Genomic DNA, 20,092 nt, shown 5'->3' on the forward strand with positions numbered 1-20,092 from the left:
CCATGTCTCACAGCTGCAGAGCGGCAGCTGCTGCCCCGAGCCTCCTCTCCCCACACGCCAGGCGCCCGTTGAGCTGACGCTCCGTGCTCCCTGCCCCTCCCCCGGGGACGTGCTCACCTGTCTGCCACCAGGTGTCCACCAGCGTGCACCGGCTGTCCCCCACCACCCTGTGCAGCCACTCCCAGGCCTCGTGGTTGATCGGCTCTCCCACTGCAACCACACGAGAGAGAGAAGATGTTAAGAGACCTCAGAAAGGCTGAAACCAAAAGGAGCTGATTTCACGACGAAAACAGCTCTATAATTTTCCCAAAAGACACAAAAGGAGACTTGAAAAAGCAGTGAGATCATCAGGTTTCTGGCTATGGAAGAACACAAATGACAATGAGGTATTTTCACCATTAGAGGGTCAAAAACCAAGAAGTTGGTAAGAGTGTGGAGGAAACAACCCCACGCACACTGCAGGAGCGCAGTTTGGAGAGCGCTTCGAGTGCTTCTCTTCCTGCTCAGAAGTGCACACGCCCGTGGCAACTGCTTTGGATGCCTGCTGGTGACGGAACCCACTAAAGCCAGACACACTCGTCCTGTGACTGGAGGAGGTCGCTCCAGGCACCCACCCCCAGAAGCAGACACGGACGAGGATGTTCCCATGGCCAAGAGCTAAAAACTGTCCGTGGAGAGGAGAACGGCGAAATGAATCATGCCACGTTCGTGAGGGACCACCACCGGCCAAGGCATGAATTGGCCCAGGTGCAGGAGCCGCCGTGCTATTCACCCACCTGCCAGCACAGCTCACTGGTCCTGATGGAAGAAACACGTCCACACGTCGAGGTGAGGGGAAGTCATTCTGGCTCACACCATTTAACTCAGACCTTATGCTAACTGGAACAGCCTGTCTGTGGCCTGTCAAACATACACTGCACATCTGCGCTGATCATTAAAGAAAAGGGCAGGCTGTCCAGAAGTAAAGAATGTCTGAAGATAGAGATAAATGCCTCCCTGGGATGCCAGTGCTGGGACTCCTTTGATGATAAGACTCCCTTCCCAGAGCCAAGGCTATACTGACTCTCTGTGTACGTGCTGATCTGCTTTTTTGAAACCCTGAAGGAATGTATCCCTGATTTGTTTGATGTTCTTTGTCCCGATAAGACATAAAACTGCTGAAAACCATGCTTCTCTGGAGCAGTTCCCTTAGAGCTTATAGTCCTCAGCTTGGTTTGAATAAAATTCTCTTCTATTCTTATTATAGATTGGTTACTGATTATTTTCCTCGACAATACCCTGGTCTCAGGAAACCCCCGCAGGGCTCTGCTGTTGGAGCTGGTAATGCAGCAGGGGTGCCCCCAAGCTACACAGAGCCCAGCCAGCTGGTGAGGACTCCCTGGGGGGAGTAGGGGGTCCCTGCACGCTCGCTGCTGCCTGGTCCGACCAGAGAGTGGCTCTGGTCACAGCCCTTATGGAGTGAGGCCCATAGGAGCCCGCCCCTGGCCTGGGGGACGCGCAGCAGAACACTCTGAGCATCTGCCTTGTCACCTGCGTCCTGCTTCCTTAGTAACCGAATCCCCTGCAGGAGAACAGCCTGGCGCCTTCCACCTCCCAGGACCACCTCAACTCAGGGTAACCCAGGTCACCTTTCCAAAGCGCTCTCACATGACTTGGCGACATCTATCCTGATTACGAGTGGAGATAACCTTTGATCTCACAACTCCCTCCCTGCCTGGAGACACGCACCCAAGGGCAGAATGGCACTGATGACAGCGCTGGGAGCAGCAGGGGGTGAGATCCTGGGCAGCCACTAGGGAAAGGGCTTGGGCCTGACCTTCCAACGGTGGTGAGTTTTCATAATGAAGACGGAGCACAGACAACATCACAATGCTGAGCCCCAGACCCTTAACAGCTGTGGGCCCCCAGAAGGGGCTTCCACGTGGGACATCTGCTTTCTACTGGCTGCAGCCACATCATGTGAACTCAGCGCAGACACAGCCTTTGTGCTGAAGCCATCCAGAGACCTGCGCTGGCTCTGGCACACACATGCCGCCTGCAGCCACTCACCTGAGCCCAGGGCCCGCAGGGAGGATCCTGCAGCCGCTCACCTGAGCCCAGGGTCCGCAGGGAGGAGCGGTCATACTTCTTCACCCAGGAATCCTCGAATTTCAGCAGCAGCCGGAAGGCCGTCGGGGCGCCATAGAACTGATTGATCTTCAACCTCTGCACCATCTCCCAGTACCGACCTACGAGAGGCCCCGGGTCACGTCACCTCCATGAGCCTCACTTAGAGGCGGCCCACGTTACCGGGCGCCAGACGTGTGCAGACACCCACGGTGTCCACGAAACGCACTCTGCATCCACCTCCGGGACGGGAGGGGCTCCCCATGGGGCCACCTCCCGGGCTCCCCGTGTCGGAGGCTGGAGCCTCCGCCTGGCCCTGGGTGCCGACCCACATGCTGACAGCCCATGTCCTGACCCACGGGACACAGCGAGGAATCGGGTCAAAGGGATATTACCGTGAAGTAGCACCAATGCAGAACCCGCATTCAGGCACATTTAAATGGTCTCTAGTGGCGACCCGTGCTTCCCCCGGAGCAGCAGCGGCGCCCAGGACGCACGCGCCCCATCAACCCCCCAACTCGCCGCCACCACTCTGCACACAAGAGGTTGAGGCCACCTGAGACTCAGCTCTCATTCCTAGCCGGGCCCCCTGCACATCTTCCAGGAGCACATCTGGCCCCTGCGGGAGGCTGGAGAGGACCTGGGGGCAGGGGACCAAAGTTCCAGGCACCAAACCGTCAGCGCTGTGGACCGCCTGGGCAAGAGCCTGGGCAAGAGCCTGGGCAAGAGCCTCGGCAGAGCCGCCAACCTTCGGTCACGTTTGAACAAATACTTGAAGGCGCTGTGCCGCAAGGGAGGAAGATGCCAGGGGAGCAAGATGTGGGTCCTCAAAGGGATCCCTCTCCATGGTGGCGGCTCCAGGCCACACACCACGAGCTCGGCCCGAGTGGCCTGAAGGCACAGGCAGCAGGGCACCCGGGGAGGCTGGCCACTGGCCTCGGCTTTGAGGAAGGGCAGGATCCGGTCAGGTGGCCGCAGAGGTTAGGGGGACACTAGGGTGGGTGGTCTCTCGGAGGCTCCAGCGACTGGACCCCCTCCCATTGCGCGTGTGAGCCCACTGCAGACCTGGCCCGGCCCCTGCCGCCCGGCAGCTTTGTCACAAGAACCCACAAGCCCGACCCGAGCAAAGCCTCCACCCCGCAGCCCGCAGCCCCCAACCTCTCCTCCTTCCTCCTGCCCCTGCTGCAGTCCGCACCAGCGTCGGGGTAAACCGGGGTGCTCTCAAAAAGGACGCTGGTCGCTCCATTGCAGAGAGGCCCGTACACCACATAGCTGTGTCCCGTAATCCAGCCGATGTCAGCCACGCAGCCAAAGACGTCACCTGGCCGGTAGTCAAACACAAACTGCAGAAACAGGAGGAGGGGCTGTCAGGAGCCTGTCACCCGTTCCCACACGTCACAGGGCGTGTTCTGTCACCGAGGCACAGCTGCTCCTATGGCCCCCGAGGGCAGGAGTGAGGGCGGAGCAGCCACAGCAGTGATGAGAGGGGACACTGGTGACAGTAGCGCCAGGCCCGCAGATGACAGCAAAAGAAGCCGGACTTCAGAGGGGACACTCTTTGAGCCCCAGCACAAAGCCCACCCATACGCTGGAGGTCGCCTAGTACTAGTCCTGAGGCAGGCGGGGATGGGGGTTTTGGGGGAGCAGGCGGATGTCAGGGCCTGAAGGAGCTGGAGACGCCCATGTCCTGATACAGGTGCTGGCCACACGTGTACGCACAGGTAAAACTCCATCCAGTCCTATGTCTAAAATAAGGGCACCTTTCTGCCTTAAGTTACACCATAGTTTTTTTGGTTTTTTACACCATAGTTTTTTAAATCCTTTTAAAACTGCAAAAAAAACAAAAGCCAAAAAGGCGAAGAAACCCACCAAGCATCATCAGCTTCTAAGAGTCTGAGAGAAACAGGCATCTCCTTATTCTTGCCAAAAAGTCAAACCTGAACCTGACGCTGTCTGCGGGTCCACTTGCCCTTTTGCAGGAGACGCTGAGGACAGAGAGACACACAGCCAGGCGCTACGACCGACAACGTTCAAGGAAATGAAGGGATAGAGGAAAACCCATTGGCTAAACTTGGCTTAAAAGGCTTACCCAGAACAGTCAGTGGGCAAGAGTAAGCTACAGTACCTAGGGATGCACATTTGGGTGACAAAACTAGAAAGGGCAGGGACACTATAGGCCATGAAGGGGCTTCTGTGTGAGGCTGGCAATGTCCCAGTTTTTGACTGATGTGAGTTTGTCCAACAATAATTCATTAAGCCACACATTTGATTTCGGTGGTTTTCTATATCTGTGTTCTGTTTTGCAATAAAGATGTTTTTTAACCTTTGGGCGAGTGGCCCAGTCTCTTGCTGCCACAGACACACATTGAGGTCCCCCAGGAGTTTCCAGACAGCACAGTGGTCTCGAGTCTGCCAGGGTCCTGTGGAGCCATGACCCAAGGCAGAGGGGTCTTTCAAGGAAACTGCACTCCCACTGCACCGGTGAAGCAGGACGTCCACACCCCAAGGCCCATAGCATCCCAGAACTGAGGGGATTTTTAATACGAGGACCCACAGTGCCACATCTTTCAAGGGGCTGGCGACCTCTCTACCTGCTGTTCTTGGAAGGAGAACAGGTGCCCAGGACTGGCCACGCTCCAAAGGGCACCCTGACCCCACTGCTCACCCTGAAACCTGCCCACGTCCCCACCGTCCCTGCAGAGTCAACTGTCCTTTTCCCTGAAGAAACCAACAGTCCTAATACCTTCAGCAGGTGCACGGACGGACACACACACACACAGACGTACACACTCATAGACATACGCTTATGTACAGAAGACTGAAAGTTTCTATTCCTAATGCTTTAAAATGCCCTCACTGTATTGAAGAGAAATTCAAAAGATGGTCCCGTCCTTACATCCCCACTTCTTTTGCTCATGTAGACAGTGTCCTGGTAATGCTTGAAAACAAAAAATGAAGACTCTTTCACCACATTTACAGCTCCCCTCATGCTAATTTTGTTATAAATTGATGGAAACACGTTGACCCATTCTGTGACTTTCTTGGTGTTCGGTCTCGGTAGCTACATTTTCCAAAGTGTTCTGACTTACACAACGTGTCAATCTTTGCAACATGCCCATCCAGAGCTGAGCAAGGGGCTTTCAGACGAGAACAGCTCTGTGATGCTCACGGTCACCCAGCGGCCAGAAGACAGCGGCTTTAACATGGACTGTGTCAAGCATAATACCTCATCTTCCCGGCCTGGTTCTGTGCCACATCTATCTTTCTGCCTCACTTCCGCATCTTCAGTGCTGCCTGCAAGTGGCTGCCACTCTCAGGCCTCATCTTTGCCCTCCCAGGACCCGCTCGTCGTCTGTGCTCATCCGTGAGGTCCACCTCCAGATGACCAGGCCTGGCCAATCAGCATATCCCACTCCCACCCCCACCATAGTGACTGAGAGGGCGGGGCCCTGGTCCCCAGCCAGACTGTAGGTGCTCTCAGCATCCAAGCCCTGCCTGGATGCGCCTGGGCTTCCCGGTCACGTGGCCAGTCAGCTCCCCTGTTCCTGCATTGCCTGGGGCTGAGTTCTGCCTTTGGCCAGAGAGAGAGTCTGGTCCACAGACAATATCCTGAGACCCCAGCCCACCTGGGAAGCGTCAGCTATTCCCCAAGGCAACCAAGGATGCATGTTAACCAAAATCCGCCCCCCACCCATGTTTAAATGAGTGCTGATTTTTAAATGCATTTACTATAATAAAACTGTGCCAGATCATTTGCTTTAGAATCCTTAAAGGATGGTCCCCTGTAATACAATTTCCATACACTAAATTTAAGCCTCCTCATAAAATCAAGTCTTTTTTAAAATTTTCCTATTAAAATGTGGCCCCAGTAAGCAGAGCCTAGAGGCCACAGCACTTTTAGGGGCCCATAAAAATGTTTTACTTTATTTTAAAATCAGATAAAAAAGATCTCTTAAGTAGAAGAATGCGTCTTAACAAATAACAATAATGTACTCATATTTACACCAACCTTGTTGTATAGGACAAGGGTCCAGGAAGGCCAGAGCACCTGGACTCCCAGCACCTGAAAGCAGCCATGCCAGCCAGCACGTCAGGCCTAGGGAGGGCTTGGCACACGTGTGATGGACTAAAGACCAGCAGAAGACACAGGTCCAGGACCCAGGCCCTTCCGACAAGGACACAAGCTCAGCTCCCCAAGCCCACCCCTCCACCACGCTGATGCCAGGACTCCCAGCCCTGCTCGTGAACACATGAGGAGAAGACGTTAGCAGGAGCTCTGGCCCCAATCCAGCCTCTCCTGGCCCCCCGCCCAGAGCCCCCCGGGGCAGCGCCCTACCCGGTGCGTCAGAGCGGCGTACAGCAGGTAGCCCGCCTGGGTGTGGACGAGCCCCTTGGGCGTCCCAGTGCTCCCCGAGGTGTACAGCAGGAAGAGCGTGTCCTCACTGCCCATGCTCTCTGGGGCGCACACTGGCTCCTCCTTGGCCATTTCCTGTGAGGGAGAAGACCAGACAGCCCGTCAAGGGCAGTGACCTCGCCCCTGCACCCGGCGTCCCCGAGAACACCTCTCCCCCTCGGCCTCAGGACTCGGCAGACAGTGTTCAGAGTTCACCTTCTCTAGCCTGCCCTAGTTTAATTCCAAATAAAAGGATGGATCCAGTCATTTCTGTTATGTTAAATGTTTCCCTCTGTTTGTGGGATTTGAGTTCCATCTTCCCTACCAGGATGGAAGCCCATCAAATAGCAAAGGGGAACCCTGGGCACCTCTGGGGGACCCAGATTGAGAACCACAATCTGACAAGACTCAGGCTCAGTTAATCCAATGACAACCTCTTCTCCTCAAACTATACAAAAGGAGATAAACCCACCTGCTCAAGGGGGATGTCCAGATCCCCCATGTGGACCTTGTTGTCTGTCCTGTGAGCCACGAGGACATGCTGGACAGTTGGGCAGAGCTTTATGGCTTCGTCCACAATCTTCTTCAGCTCCACCACGCGCCCTCCCCGGAGTCCTTGGTTGAAGGTGATAACCACCTTGCACTTGGCTATCGGAGTCAAAGGCAGGTATTTCTGGTCAGTTTCCTCCCCACTCCGACCTTCACAGCCCAGACAGCCACACACCCCAGGCCTAAGGGTGTAATGAAGAAAGTCCATCCTTGAGCAAGAGAGTCAACACAAAAAAGTGAAGTTCCACCTGCTTTGGGATCTTTGTGCTCAGAGCAGAAGCGCCAGCCTTTTCCCGGCTCTGGGAGGAGCAGGTGTAACTGGAGATAAGTCACCGGAAGCTCAACTCTGCCAGACTCCCGCTCCCTCCCACCTGCCCCGGGGCCTTTCCAGGCTACCCTCCACCCACCAGGCCCCAACCCCCGGATGCCCCCGGAGGGATCACGGCTGAGGTGGGCTATTGTACAACTGGCTCCTGAGAAAGAGCCTGGAACAACCATCCAGCTGCCATGCTGATGGCCAAGCACAGCCCTCAGACCTGTGACGTGGGCACCGAGGCCTGATTTGGAGCCACAGGCAGAAGTGTTGAGGAATCACCCCACCCAGGAGTCCTCAACCAGCCCCTCGGGGTTCATGCTGACGCCCGCGGCCCCATCGCCTTCCAGGGTTTCCCTGCCATCTGAGCCCTGGGCACCCACAGTGGGAGCTCCCCGGCCTCACTCCCTGCAGCCCACAGCACCTCCCAGGACCACCTCCCCAGTGAACTGCCTGCACTTGAACTCTCGCCACAGGGCGGCTCCTGGGGGCCCTACCTGAGGCGCCAGTCTCCCTCAGCTTTCCAGTCTGAAACGTGCTTTCTAGAGACATGCTCACAGCCTCTCTTCCTCCCAAGAGCCCTAGAGGCGGCACAGCCCCACGGGCCACCTGAGACCCCGCCAGCACACGCCTTTGCCTGGGTCAGAGAGATACTCTGGACTGCTTCGGGCGCCTAGGGCAGTGTCATCAGCTCTGCACACCAGGCCCCGGCCACACACACTGCTCCTCGAGCCTTGGCAATCGGTCACCTTGGGGAGACAAAGTCAGGTGGACAGAGCCCACCTGAGACGCTCCAGGCCTACATCCCTGAGCTGGGACTGTCCAGGGAAGCTCCCCGTGGGGCAGGAAGGGAGATGGCCCAGCAGGTAGAAAGGGACCCTGCTCAAGGGGATGAGAGACAAAGAAAGCTCAGGACCCTCTGGAGAAAACAGTGGCCCCTGCCCAACCTGGGTGCTGGAATCTCGGCCTCCGAGACACAGGCCCCACTCCCGGTGCCCATCTGTGCGAGGCCTCCCTGCCCGAGTGGTTCTCCAGGGCAGGAAACTCCGGGCCCGACATGCCCAGTCCCCAGGAGGTGCTTGAGGAGCACCCTCTCTCTGCGGTCCCCGAGGGCGGGCAGCAGGGGCCACCAGCACAGGCAGGATCAGCAGACGCTTTGGTCTGGGGGGGATTCACTTTCACCCCGGCTTTTGATCAGGTCTCAGCTTCTGTCTTTGTTTTTAATTGCTCCCATAGCCAATTACCACAAATTTAGTGGCTCAGGACCCCCATTTTTTTTTTAGCTCACGGTTCTATAGTCTGGGTGAGCTCAGCCGTGAGACTCTAAGCTGGGTTCTCTGCTTAGAGTCTCACGGCCAAAATCAAGGTGCCGGTGGGGGTGGGGGCAGATCTCACCTGGAGGCTCTGGGGAGAATCTGCTTTCAGGTTGCTCAGGGTGTTGGCGGAAGTCAGGTCCGTGTGGCTGTAGGACTGAGGTCCCCATTTCCTTGCTGTCAGTCAGGGGTCGTCCTCAGCTTTTAGAGCCACCTACACACCCTGCACACAACCTCCTTCATCCTCAAAGCCAGCAAAGGCAGGTCAAGTCCTTGTCACTTTGAATCTCTCTCACCTCCCTCTCTGCCACATGTTTTCTGCTTCAGCCAGAGAAGGTTCTCTGCTTTTAAGGATCGGTGGTTACACCGGGCCGACCAGCATCGTCCCCCCATTTTAGGGTCCCATCACATCTGCAGAGGCCTTCTGCCGCGTAAGGTACCTATTCACAGGTACTGGGGAATTCAGGCATGGACAACGGCTCAGGCCACTACTCTGCCCCCAGAGCATCTCGCAGAGCCATTCTCCACCCTCCCCACGCCTCCCTCTCTCCACTCCTCACACAGCCTAGACCAGGAGGGAAGATAAAGGAAGAGCAGTGGCCAGAGCCCAGAGGCCAGGCCAGGGGGCCGGGGCCATAGAATAGGACATACTACCCGGAGTGGCTGCCTCCTCACGGTGAGACCTGGTCGCCACACTGACACTCTCCTTCCCAGTGGTGGACAAAAGACAGCTGTGAATTCTCTGACCTGGTCTCACGCCACTTCTCATGGACAAGTCGGGTCTAGGCCCCCTCCCCTTAAATTTGGGATGGCTACAGACTGGTTTGACCAATGGAGTATAGCCAAAATGATGCTATGCATATTCCAGGGTCAGCCTTTAGGACAAGTGGCAGTTTCCTTGCTTCCTCTTGGAGCCATAAGCCACCATGTAACAAGTCTGACTACCTGAGGCTGCCTTGCTATGGGGAAGCCCAAGTTAGTCATGTGAAGAGGCTACATGAACAGAAAGAGACCCCTGGCCACCCCCAAACATTCAAACCAATCCAGCCAATATCCCAGATATCACAAAGCAGAGGGAAGCCATTCCCACTATGCCCACCTGACTCCTGCCCCACAGAATCATGAAACATAATAAGAAAATATACTGTTCTAAGTACTTACTTTTGGAGTAGCTTGTAACACAGCAATAAATAACCAAAATACCACCCTCACTGGGCCAAGAGAACACAGACGCTTGTCCCAACAGGGTCTTGCCCCCAGGAAACTGACACCTGAATAGCTGGACATGGAGGCTGTAGGGTGCTGGGGAAGAGCTGCTTAATGGCAAAGCTCTAGAGAAAAGTTATAGGACTTTCCCCTACTGAGTCCCTCAGAGCTGACCGGGCCCCTGCCTTCCCATGGCCTGGCTGTTTAGAATTCCTGAGTTCTGGGAGTTGCCTGGCATCCAGCTACTAATTCTCCAGAGTCAATTGCTTTTGCTTGTTTCAAAGAATCTTAACAGAAACACTTGGTAACTGTGGCCACATCAGCAAGAGAGGAAAGGAGCAGCCTAATGTAATGTTAAAAGCATTGGTAGAATGCCTGGGTTCAAATCCTGGGTCTGTCGCTAAGTAGCAGTGTGACCTTAGGCAAGTCACTTAACCTTTCTGTGCCTTAGTTTCCAAGACCAGATGGCTTCACTGGTGAATTCTGCCAAACAGATAAAGACAAATCAACATCAATCTTTCTCAAACTCTTCCTAAAAATTGCAGAGGAGGAAGCACTTTCTTACTCATTCTATGTGGCCAGCTTTACCCTGATACCAAAACCAGACAAACAGATCACAAGAAAAGAAAACTAGGGACCAATATCCCTTATAAACACTGATGCAAAAATCCTCAAACAAATGCTAACAAACTGTATCCAGCAGCATATTAACAAGATTATACATCATGACCAAGTGGGATTTATTCCTGGAATGCATGGATGGTTCAGCATACGAAAATCAAGGATAGCTATATAGATCAGTGTAATAGAATAGGGAACTCAGAAATAAGCACTCACATATACAGTCAAGTTATTTTTGACAAGAGTTCCAAGACCATTCAACAAAGGAAACAATAGTCTCTTCAATAAATGGTATCATTGGATATGCACAGGCCAAACAAAATGAAGCTGGGCCCTTACCTCACACCATATGCAAAAATTAACTCAAAATGGATCAAAGACCTGGGACTTCCCTGGTGGCGCAGTGCATAAGACTCCGCACTCCCAATGCAGGGGGCCCGGGTTTGATCCCTGGTCAGGGAACTAGATCCCATATGCATGCTGCGACTGACAGTTCGCATGCCACAACTAAGAAACCCGCGTGCCGCAACTAAGGAGCCCTGGAGCTGCAACCACTAAGGAGCCCTAAGACTTTGCATGCCACAACTAAGGAACCTGCCTGCTGCAACTAAGGAGCCCACATCCCACAACTAAGGCGCCGGCGAGCCCTGGAACTGCAACTAAGGAGCCCGCCTGCCACTACTAAGACATGGCACAACCAAAATACATAAATATTTTTTTTTAAATGGATCAAAGGGCTTCCCTGGTGGCACAGTGGTTGAGAGTCCACCTGCCGATGCAGGGGACACGGGTTTGTGCCCTGGTCCGGGAAGGTCCCACATGCCGCGGAGCGGCTGGGCCTGTGAGCCATGGCCGCTGAGCCTGCGTGTCCGGAGCCTGTGCTCCGCAACGGGAGAGGCCACAACAGTGAGAGGCCCGCGTACCACAAAAAAAATAAAAATTAAAAAAAATTAAAAATGGATCAAAGACCTAAATGAAAAAGCTAAAACTATAAAAAACTCTTAGAAGAAAACACAGAGGCAAATCTTTGTAATGTTGTACTGGCAATGGAGTCTTAAATAATACACCAGAAACACAAACAGCAAAAAGAAACAGATGAACTGGACTTTATCACAATTAAAAATTTTTGTGCTTCAAAGGACAATACTGAGAAAGCAAAAAGACAACCCACAGAATGGGATAAAATAATTGCAAATCATATATCTGATAAAGGTACAGTATCCAGAATATCTAGAGAACTCACAACTCAACGACAAAAAAAAGACAAACGACCAATTTAAAAAATGGGCAAAGGACTTAAGTAGATATTTCTCCAAAGAAGACACAAATGGACAAGCACATAAAAAGATATTTAATGATATTAGTCATTAGAAAAATGCAAATCAAAACTACAATGAAATACCACTTCATACCCATTGGGATGGTTATAATTTTTTTTAAAGGAAAATAACAAGTGTTGATGAGGATTTGGAGAAATTGGAACCCTCATACATTGCTAGTAGAAATGTAAAACAGCATAACTCCTTTGGGAAAGTTTTGCAGTTTGTCAGTAAGTTAAACATAGATTTACCATATGTGCCAGCAATTCCATTCCTAGGTATATATCCAAATAATTGAAAGCAGGTATTCTTGTACATAAACGTTCATAGCAGTTCTATTCACAATAGCCAAAAAGTAGAAACAAGTAAAAATACCCACAAACAGATAAATGGATAAACAAAATGTGGTTTATCCATACAGTGAAATATTATTCATCTACAAAAAGAAATGAAATACTGATACACACTACAACATAGATGCACCTTGAAAACATGATGCTCAGTGAAAGAAGGAGAACACAGAATGCCACCTACTGTAGGAGTTCATTTTTACAAAACCTCCAGAACAAGCAAATCATAGAGAGAGAAAGCAGATTAGTGGTTGTCAGAGGCTGGATGGAGGGGAAATGAGGAATGCCTGCTTAATGGGTATGAGATGTCCATTTGGGATGATGGGAAAGTTCTGGAATAGTGATGACGGTTGCACAACATTGTGAATGTGCTTAATGTCTCTGAACTGTACACTTTAAAATGATTCAGTGGTAATAGAAAAAGGGAGAGGGTAGAAATAGTAGGAGTATGATCTCATATAATCTTTATGAAGACTAAGTTAAAATGAAGAGAGATGGCCTTCACAAACTGCTGAGAACAAAACCTGGCACACAGTAGGTGCTACAGAGTTGAGAGAGAGAGAGAAAGGAGTAGAGACCAACGCTTGCAATTAGAGGGGAAATGTTGAAAGGGAGCAGAAAGGCTCCCCAGTCTTCCCTAAAGAGAGTGGTCAGCAGAGGTCTGAGAACTATACCCTCCAACTCTGTCCATTACCCAAAGGCAAGTCTTCTGTGAGACACAAAGAAGTCCCAACAGCCCCCAGGGGAGCCAGCTCAAGGAACCCTCTAGGATCTCAAGGGAGCAGGGGTCAGGCTGCACAGACATGAGGCCACCATTCAGACACTCAGCCCTCCGACACCAGAAAAAGGAAGGAGGTGATATGCTCTGCACACCTGCTTGGGAGGCTCTGACATACCTGCAGACAGAAGGCCTTAAAGACACACCACAAGGCCCACACCTGACTCCAAGCCTCAGGAGATGGCCCACCCCATCATTCCTCACCACAGAAGGCTTCCAGCTGTTGACCTGTGGAATCTTCCCCATATCTCCCCAGCCTCACCTCACCCTACGTTTCTTCCCTCCTCCACTGCAGCCACACAGCCTCCTCCAGCCGGTACCTATGCCATTCCCTCCACCTGGAATCTTCCCTTCCTTCATCTGGTTAAATCCAATGCACTCAGATCTCAGCTGATAGAGCAAATGTTCATTCAGCCATGCGCTGTCCCTGGTAGTGTCCATCAGCTGTATGTGTGACTTTCAGTGATGTCTGTCACCACACTAAGTCCCTGAAGGCCAGGGGACCCAGGTTCCTCCCTCCCTCCCACTGCCCACGTGCTCACCATCATTGATCCTCCCAGCCAAGGACCCCGCACTGAAGCCAGCAAAGACAACAGTGTGGATGGCTCCAATCCTGGCGCAAGCCAGCATTGCGGCCACAGCCAGCGGGGAGACAGGCATGTAGATGGCTACCCGGTCTCCTCGGTGGACTCCATGCCTCTTGAGCGTGTTGGCCAGGCGGCACGTGGTCTCCAGCAGTTCCCTGCGGCACGAGGAAGGGAGGGCTGTCAGAGAAGGGGGAGGGCCAGAACGCATAGTCATTTGGCTGGAATAATTCTGCAAACTGCAGGCACTGGAGCCCCGGCCAGCCAGGGGGAGGGCAGCTACTCCAACACTTGATGCATGGAAGGCTCTTTTCAGAAAACACTGTAACTTTGTAGGCTTGTCCTGACACGGATTCACGGCCACATTGCTGAGAAAAATCGCCTGTCCCTGCATCCACTGAAAGCAGGGCTTCTCAGAGACCTGGGTCATCCGGTCCCGGAGTCTTCTGACACGTCCTCCCCGAGAGGCCCCTGTTCTCTGGGTCAGCACAGGCCTTGCTGGGCAGGGGACCCCAGGAAGGGGACCCCAACTCTGCGAAGCCTCGGTGATTTGGGAAGGAAAGCAGCCCGCAGCCAGGGTCAGGGCTGGGTGTTGAGGAGCCAGGACACTGTGCCCCGCCTCTTGTGCCCACATGGCCCCTGCCTCCACTCCAGGGGCTTAGGCTTGGCCAGCCAGTCAGAGAGCAGCATCCCGCTGAACAAGCTGATTGGCTTGGGGTTGGCACGTGACCCAACACGACCCCGAGAGGATGACAGTCTACCAGAAACCAGAGCAGGAAACGGAGGAACGTGCAGGAGGGCAGAAGCAGGTGGACGCTGGGTTCGGCACTGCTTCCCACGCGGTCCCACTGAACCCCGCTTCCCACGGGAAGGGACATTTCCCGTTTTCACTGCTCTTGTTTTATTGTGTTTGTTATTTAACAGAAAGCTGGCATGGAAGGGCAGGGTAAGTCCGCCCCACCCACGTGGCTCCACCCTCCTGGCCAAGACCCAGGAGTGTTTCTGGTTGCCCTGTGCCCAGAGGCCCAGAAAGGGGCAGCCCAGCAAGGGCCAGCAGGACATGAAGGCTGGGCAGTGACAGGCCTTGGGGGAGACCAGACGAGAGCTCCCTAGTGTAACCAAGCAGGACCTTATGGGGCCTTCCCGGGACAGACCCCTCCCCCATGCCCTCTGCTTTAGCTCCTCTCTAAAGTAACTAGATAATAGTATCCGATGCACATTCCTGAGCTGTTTTACAGATGCTAAAACCCCCAGCAGACGGAAGAAATTAACGACTTGTAGCCTCTGGACCTACTGGAGCCTGAGGATAGATAATGTTAACAGCCCTGTTACGTCACCATCCACCAGAGAACTGTGGTGAGCTGATCGCATACCCTGGGACTCCGCTCCCTCACCTTGCCTTTAAAAAGGCTCTCCTGAAACCCATCGGGGAGTCGGGTGTTTTGAGCACCAGCGGCCCTGGACTCCTTGCTTGGTGCCTGCAATAAACGCTGCACTTTCTTTCACTCCAACCCGGTGTCAGTAGATTGGCTTTACTGTGCACAGGCAAGCGGACGGACCCAAGTTTGGTTCGGGTAACACGAGTGCAGCCTGCGCTCCCCCTCGACTCCTGCCCAGGCTGGCACAGCACCTCTCTGGTAGGACCCTATCCTTTCTCCTTAAGGCTTTAGGAGGACAAAAGCGCCATTCACTGACCCCATCCACCCCGCACCTGAGCTTGTGATGAAAGAAAGAGCACCCCGACAGCCCCCAACAGCAAACTCCCCGGAGCCAGGGCCCAGAAACACACCTCCTGCGTGCGGGGAGGAGGCTAGGATAGTCTGTGACAGCACTCAAGAGGCAGCCATGGTCAGTCACACAGACGGATAACTTTGGCCCAGCGCAGGTGCCATTTTCAACAGCGCTAAGGACTTAAGGAGTCGGTGCTGGGGAGATGGAGGCTCAAGTGCGTCAGAGATCAGTGGTGATGAAATCCAGTCCTTTTTCTGCAGACGGAAGGCAGCATGTTGAAGTCGAGGAAGGCACAGAGCCGTCCAGACAGAGAGGCCTGGGTTACTTTCTATAGGAGCTGCACAGGCAAGGGAGCTCACGTTTCTCAGCTGCCACAAGATCACCTGAGAAACAGCAGGCCCCTTCCACCTTGTTTAACTGTCACAAGTGTTAATGAAAAGCTTCACCCACTCAGGACCCTGCCAAACATTCAATAGAGATTATCTTTACCATCAGACGTCTTTGTTTGAAATTACTTTCTAGAAGTACTAAAATCAACTAATTCATTTTGATGAATTTGTAAGATGTTCAAAATTCCATTCTAGGCACCGTGGGGGTGAGTAGGACACCAGACAAAAGAAATGAGAGGGAAAGGGTCCTCCTGCAGCCCAGCTCCCACTGGGGAAATGAAGGCACGTGAAAGTGTGATGGGCGTTTATCACCTCAGCTTCTGGTACAATTACTGAGGCAGCAGGGAGAGCTTTCTGGAAAGGTTGGCCGTGGGGAGGCGGAGCAAGGCAGCAAAGGGGAAAGGACTCCCTTCAGGGGCAGAAGTTGCCTGGCGGTCAGAGCTGGGCAGCTGACCTATAGCCCTGGGCAGGTCTGGAGACCAAGCTGAAGTAGCCCAGGTGTTCCCTGGAGGATCGAGGGGCCTTCTCATGGGCCCTGGAACTGAGTCTGCTGGGTCCCACACTCTTGCTGCTGCATCCAGAGAAGTTTCTGATAAAGAATCTGATCCCGATAAATCTCTTGAGTTCACTCCCCTTCCCATCCTCTCTGCCAAGGCCATAAAACTCAAGGTCGAAGAGATCCTTGAAGCCTCCCTGGGGTTCCTGGCCACAGCAGTCCAGCCTCTGCTTAACATCACGTTGCTGGGAATCACCCCGCACAGCACTAAACAGTCTTCTTAGAATGAGGCCAAGACTTGTAGCTGTTCCACTTCCACCCCTTGGTCCCAGCTCAGCCCTTTAAAGATGTCCAGGGAAAATCTGTCATTCAGTGATAGCCCTTCAGATTCCTGAATACCCCCTCCCCACTACCCCGCAAAGTCTTTTCTCTCCCGGGTTCTCTCACCCAGCCCTCCATGATGCCACTCCCATTCTCTAGAAACCCCCAGGTTACCAAACGGACCCCGGCATTCTCATGGTATTCTCACGGCATTCTGACCCCGGGTCAGAATATGGAATGCAGACCCTTGACCCCAACTCTATATTTAACCATGTAAATGAAGAATACATTTATTTTCTAATGCCTGACAAAGGTGGCCCAAATTCAACATTAGGTCACTAACCCACTGACCATCGCCACACACAGAACAGGACTCTGAACCGGGGTCCTCCATTTAACGGTCAGCAAATTAATTTTTAAAATTGGACTTTCCAGACTATCCATTTGTCCCTATTTAATTCCATCTCCATTTCTCCTCATCTTTCCAGTTCATCCATTATTTTTTTAAACTTGGATTTTTCATTTTAAGCTTTTGCTTTTTATTAGCAATCTCCTCCAGATTTAGACCACTGGAATATATGGTCAGCAAACCTAGGTCTTCAAATCACAAAAAAGTAAGTGTTATTCAAGCGATCCTGTTACCCGAGGTACTCAAAAATCATTCAAAAGCAGTTCTTGGATACTCATAACTTCTCAGACTTTCACAAACTGAAATGCTGTTTCTGTATCAAAAAGATAATGCAGCCACTCAGTGATGGGTGCTCTGGGCTGTGGCTGCAGGATGCACTGGCTTCCTCCTTGCCTGCGGGATCTTTCCAAGGGACAGTAACGTGCAGCTTTCTGAGAAATGATCTCAACAAAATGAGTTAGAGTTCTATTTTCAAGTGCCAGGATAAATATAGCATTCGTCATGCAGGTTCTGAATAAGATATCTACGTTTGTCTGTGAGTAGACTCCTCAGGGCCATGCCTTCCATGTGGACGCTTGCAAATGATAGGCACAAGTGCACAGACTGGCCTCATACTCAGGGTGCTGAGCACCAGCAAGATGCTGCCTGGCCTTGGGGGAAGGAAGGAGACCTTCTACAGCCAACTCTAAGCTTCAAGTGGGAGGAGCATTCATCCAATGCTAATCCGTAACCAACACGACATCTGCCCAAACACAGACAGAAGAAAGCCACCTCTGGCCCAGATCAGTCCAAAACAGGACACAGCTGGACAGCCCCAGGGGAAGTAAGATAAGCCGTGTGTGTTTGCGCGCGCGTGCGCGCGTGTGTGTGTGTGTGTGTGTGTGTGTGTGTGTGTGTGTGTGTGGTGCTGTTGTATTTAAGAAACTCATCCGGAATGCATGCCTTGCTTACTTGCTACCATTACTCTGGCTCTTGTGCTCATTAACTAAACACTGGCTAAGAGGCTACCTCCTTCTTTGTCCACCTGCCCCACTGAGTATGAGCTTTACTTGGGCAGGGATTGTTCTTTGCCTGCCTCCCAGCGTCCGGAACCGGGCCTAGCTCAGAGAAGGTATGCGACGGATACCTGTGGACTGGAAAGGAAGAGCAGGTAAGCAAGAAAGGACGAGAGCCCTGGCGGGCACAGGGCAACTGGAGCCCGAGCTCTAACCATGAGCGCCGGTCCACCCCACAAATGCCTCCCAGCCTCCTGTACCTCCTGTACCCTGGCAGGAGACATCCTGCCCCTCAGAGAGAGCGATGGGCAGGACCGCCCCACTGATAGGCCAGCGCACAGCTACTGTCCTCTGCATTTCCTTCTGCCGATAAGGGAAGGAACCCAGGGAACTGGGTCGATGTGTGCGTGGAAGACCTGTGACAGTCACTTCTTTCCTCCAAGCCTGGTGCTGAGGGGAGGGGTCAACCCCATGGTCCAGATGCAGGACTGGACAGGACACATCTTTCTTCGGTACACTGCTCTAGACTTTGATATTCTCTTCAGCAAGCCATTTCTGGAAGATGGAGGTAGTGAGAGAAGCGAAGGCTGGCTTTCGGAAAGCGGAGCACGGCAAGAGGGTCCCCTTCTCACAGGGAGAAGCTCACCAGGCCTCGGGACCAACTCCTTCCCTCTGGCAGACTCCTCTGGCCCAGACGTTACTGTAGCCACTAAATCTAATCTAACGTACTGACGTGCTTGCTCTGCTACTTACTGCCACCGAGAGAACAGAAGCCCAGGAAATTCAGCTGAGCGGGCTCATACCCCAAGTATGGAATTCCTCTCACGTCATGATTTGATCACGTGACCATGACCTTGAGCGAAGGTAAGCTGCAGTGAACTATAAAGCAGCTGCCACATGTCGACACAAAAACGCCCAAGCTGCCATTGCCAAGGAAGGCCCCGGACACACTCAGCGTTCACAGGAACGAACGGCCACAGCTGACACCAGGCCAGCCAGTGAACCTGCAATCACTAAGGCTGCATGTTTTCTAAATTTCTTACAAAAAATAAATGTATTCTCCTTGAGGCTTTGCTACACTCTGCAGAAAGTTCTGGACTCAGAGAATTTCCCTCTCAGGAGAGTGCCTCAGTGAACAACATCTGATCAGAGATGGGGCTCCCATCCAGCTCCCCATACACCCAGGGTCTAGACTGTCCCAACCATAGAAAGGCCTAATAATAGGACCACTACTAAGGTGGTCTCGAGGACTCCTGTGGTCTGAATGTCTGCAGAATCCTAACCCCCAAAGATGATAAGATGATAGTATTAGCAGATGGGGCCTTGGGGGGGTAATTAGGGCACGAGGGTGGAGCCCCATGATGGGATTAGTGCCCTTATAAGTGAGACCCCCACAGAGCTCCCTTTTTCCTTCCACCATGTGAGGACACAAAAGGAAGGTGCTGGCTGTGACCCAGGAGGAGGGCCCTACCAGCAGGTGACCGTGCTGGCACCTTGATCTTGGATTTCCAGCCTCCACAACTGTGAGAAATAAGTCTCTGTTATTTATAAGCACCCCCCACTCCCCCCGGTCAGTGGTGTTTTGTCATAGCAGCCCAAACAAACAGACTTAAGACAAGACCAAATGTGAAGTCCCAGGCACATATAAAGGCATCCTATAAGCGGTAGCTATAATTATTGCAGAATGGCAGAAAAATAAAATTGGTGAAAATCAGTAGTTCCTTAACAGCAGGAAGGAGAGTGAAAACGCCAGTTTGCTTTTGTGTAAATCTTAGGCAGTCGTGTCACTGGCTCAGGGTGAATGAGTCACCAGTGTATTTGAATGTGGTTCGAGAATCCCTCCCCTGAAGGGCCACCTGCTCCACGAGCCCTGCCATGGTTGTTGATGGGAAGCCCTCGTTTGGGGTGGGAGGTGGGTCTGAGGATGCATCATCCACAGTCAGGGCTGCTGCCAGCTACAGATTCCAGGCCATGGCCTGGGGTTCCGGGAGCCTGGAGGGAAGGTAGGCCCACCGCCATGCCTGTGCACCCTGCCAATCCGCCACCTGCTGTGTCACCTCACCACCTCCACCAGCTGCCCCGTCTTCTCCAGCCACGCTTGCCACCCACTGTAAGCATAAGGAGCCTCCCCTCCAGGCCAGCCTCGGCCACCTGCAGGCCCACAGGCTCCTGCCTCCTCAGCCTTCCCCAACTCGCTCGTGTTACTGCCCAGAGAAGCC

General features: G+C 53.0%; 1 protein-coding gene across 1 annotated transcript in view; it reads right to left on the reverse strand.

Moving 5' to 3' along the window:
• The window catches only part of ACSS1 (acyl-CoA synthetase short chain family member 1), a gene marked incomplete at both ends in the record, with an annotated part of 41,332 nt that overhangs the window by 5,535 nt on the left and 15,705 nt on the right, over window positions 1–20,092 (reverse strand). The window contains 6 exons of the mRNA XM_079718738.1: window positions 118–210; window positions 2,091–2,228; window positions 3,302–3,449; window positions 6,443–6,595; window positions 6,972–7,147; window positions 13,491–13,690. Of these exons, the coding sequence (XP_079574864.1) occupies window positions 118–210; window positions 2,091–2,228; window positions 3,302–3,449; window positions 6,443–6,595; window positions 6,972–7,147; window positions 13,491–13,690 (908 nt within the window). The remainder of the gene's footprint in view (window positions 1–117; window positions 211–2,090; window positions 2,229–3,301; window positions 3,450–6,442; window positions 6,596–6,971; window positions 7,148–13,490; window positions 13,691–20,092) is intronic.

The sequence above is a fragment of the Hyperoodon ampullatus genome (assembly GCF_949752795.1).
Source record: "Hyperoodon ampullatus genome assembly, chromosome: 14".
NCBI lineage: Eukaryota > Metazoa > Chordata > Mammalia > Artiodactyla > Ziphiidae > Hyperoodon > Hyperoodon ampullatus.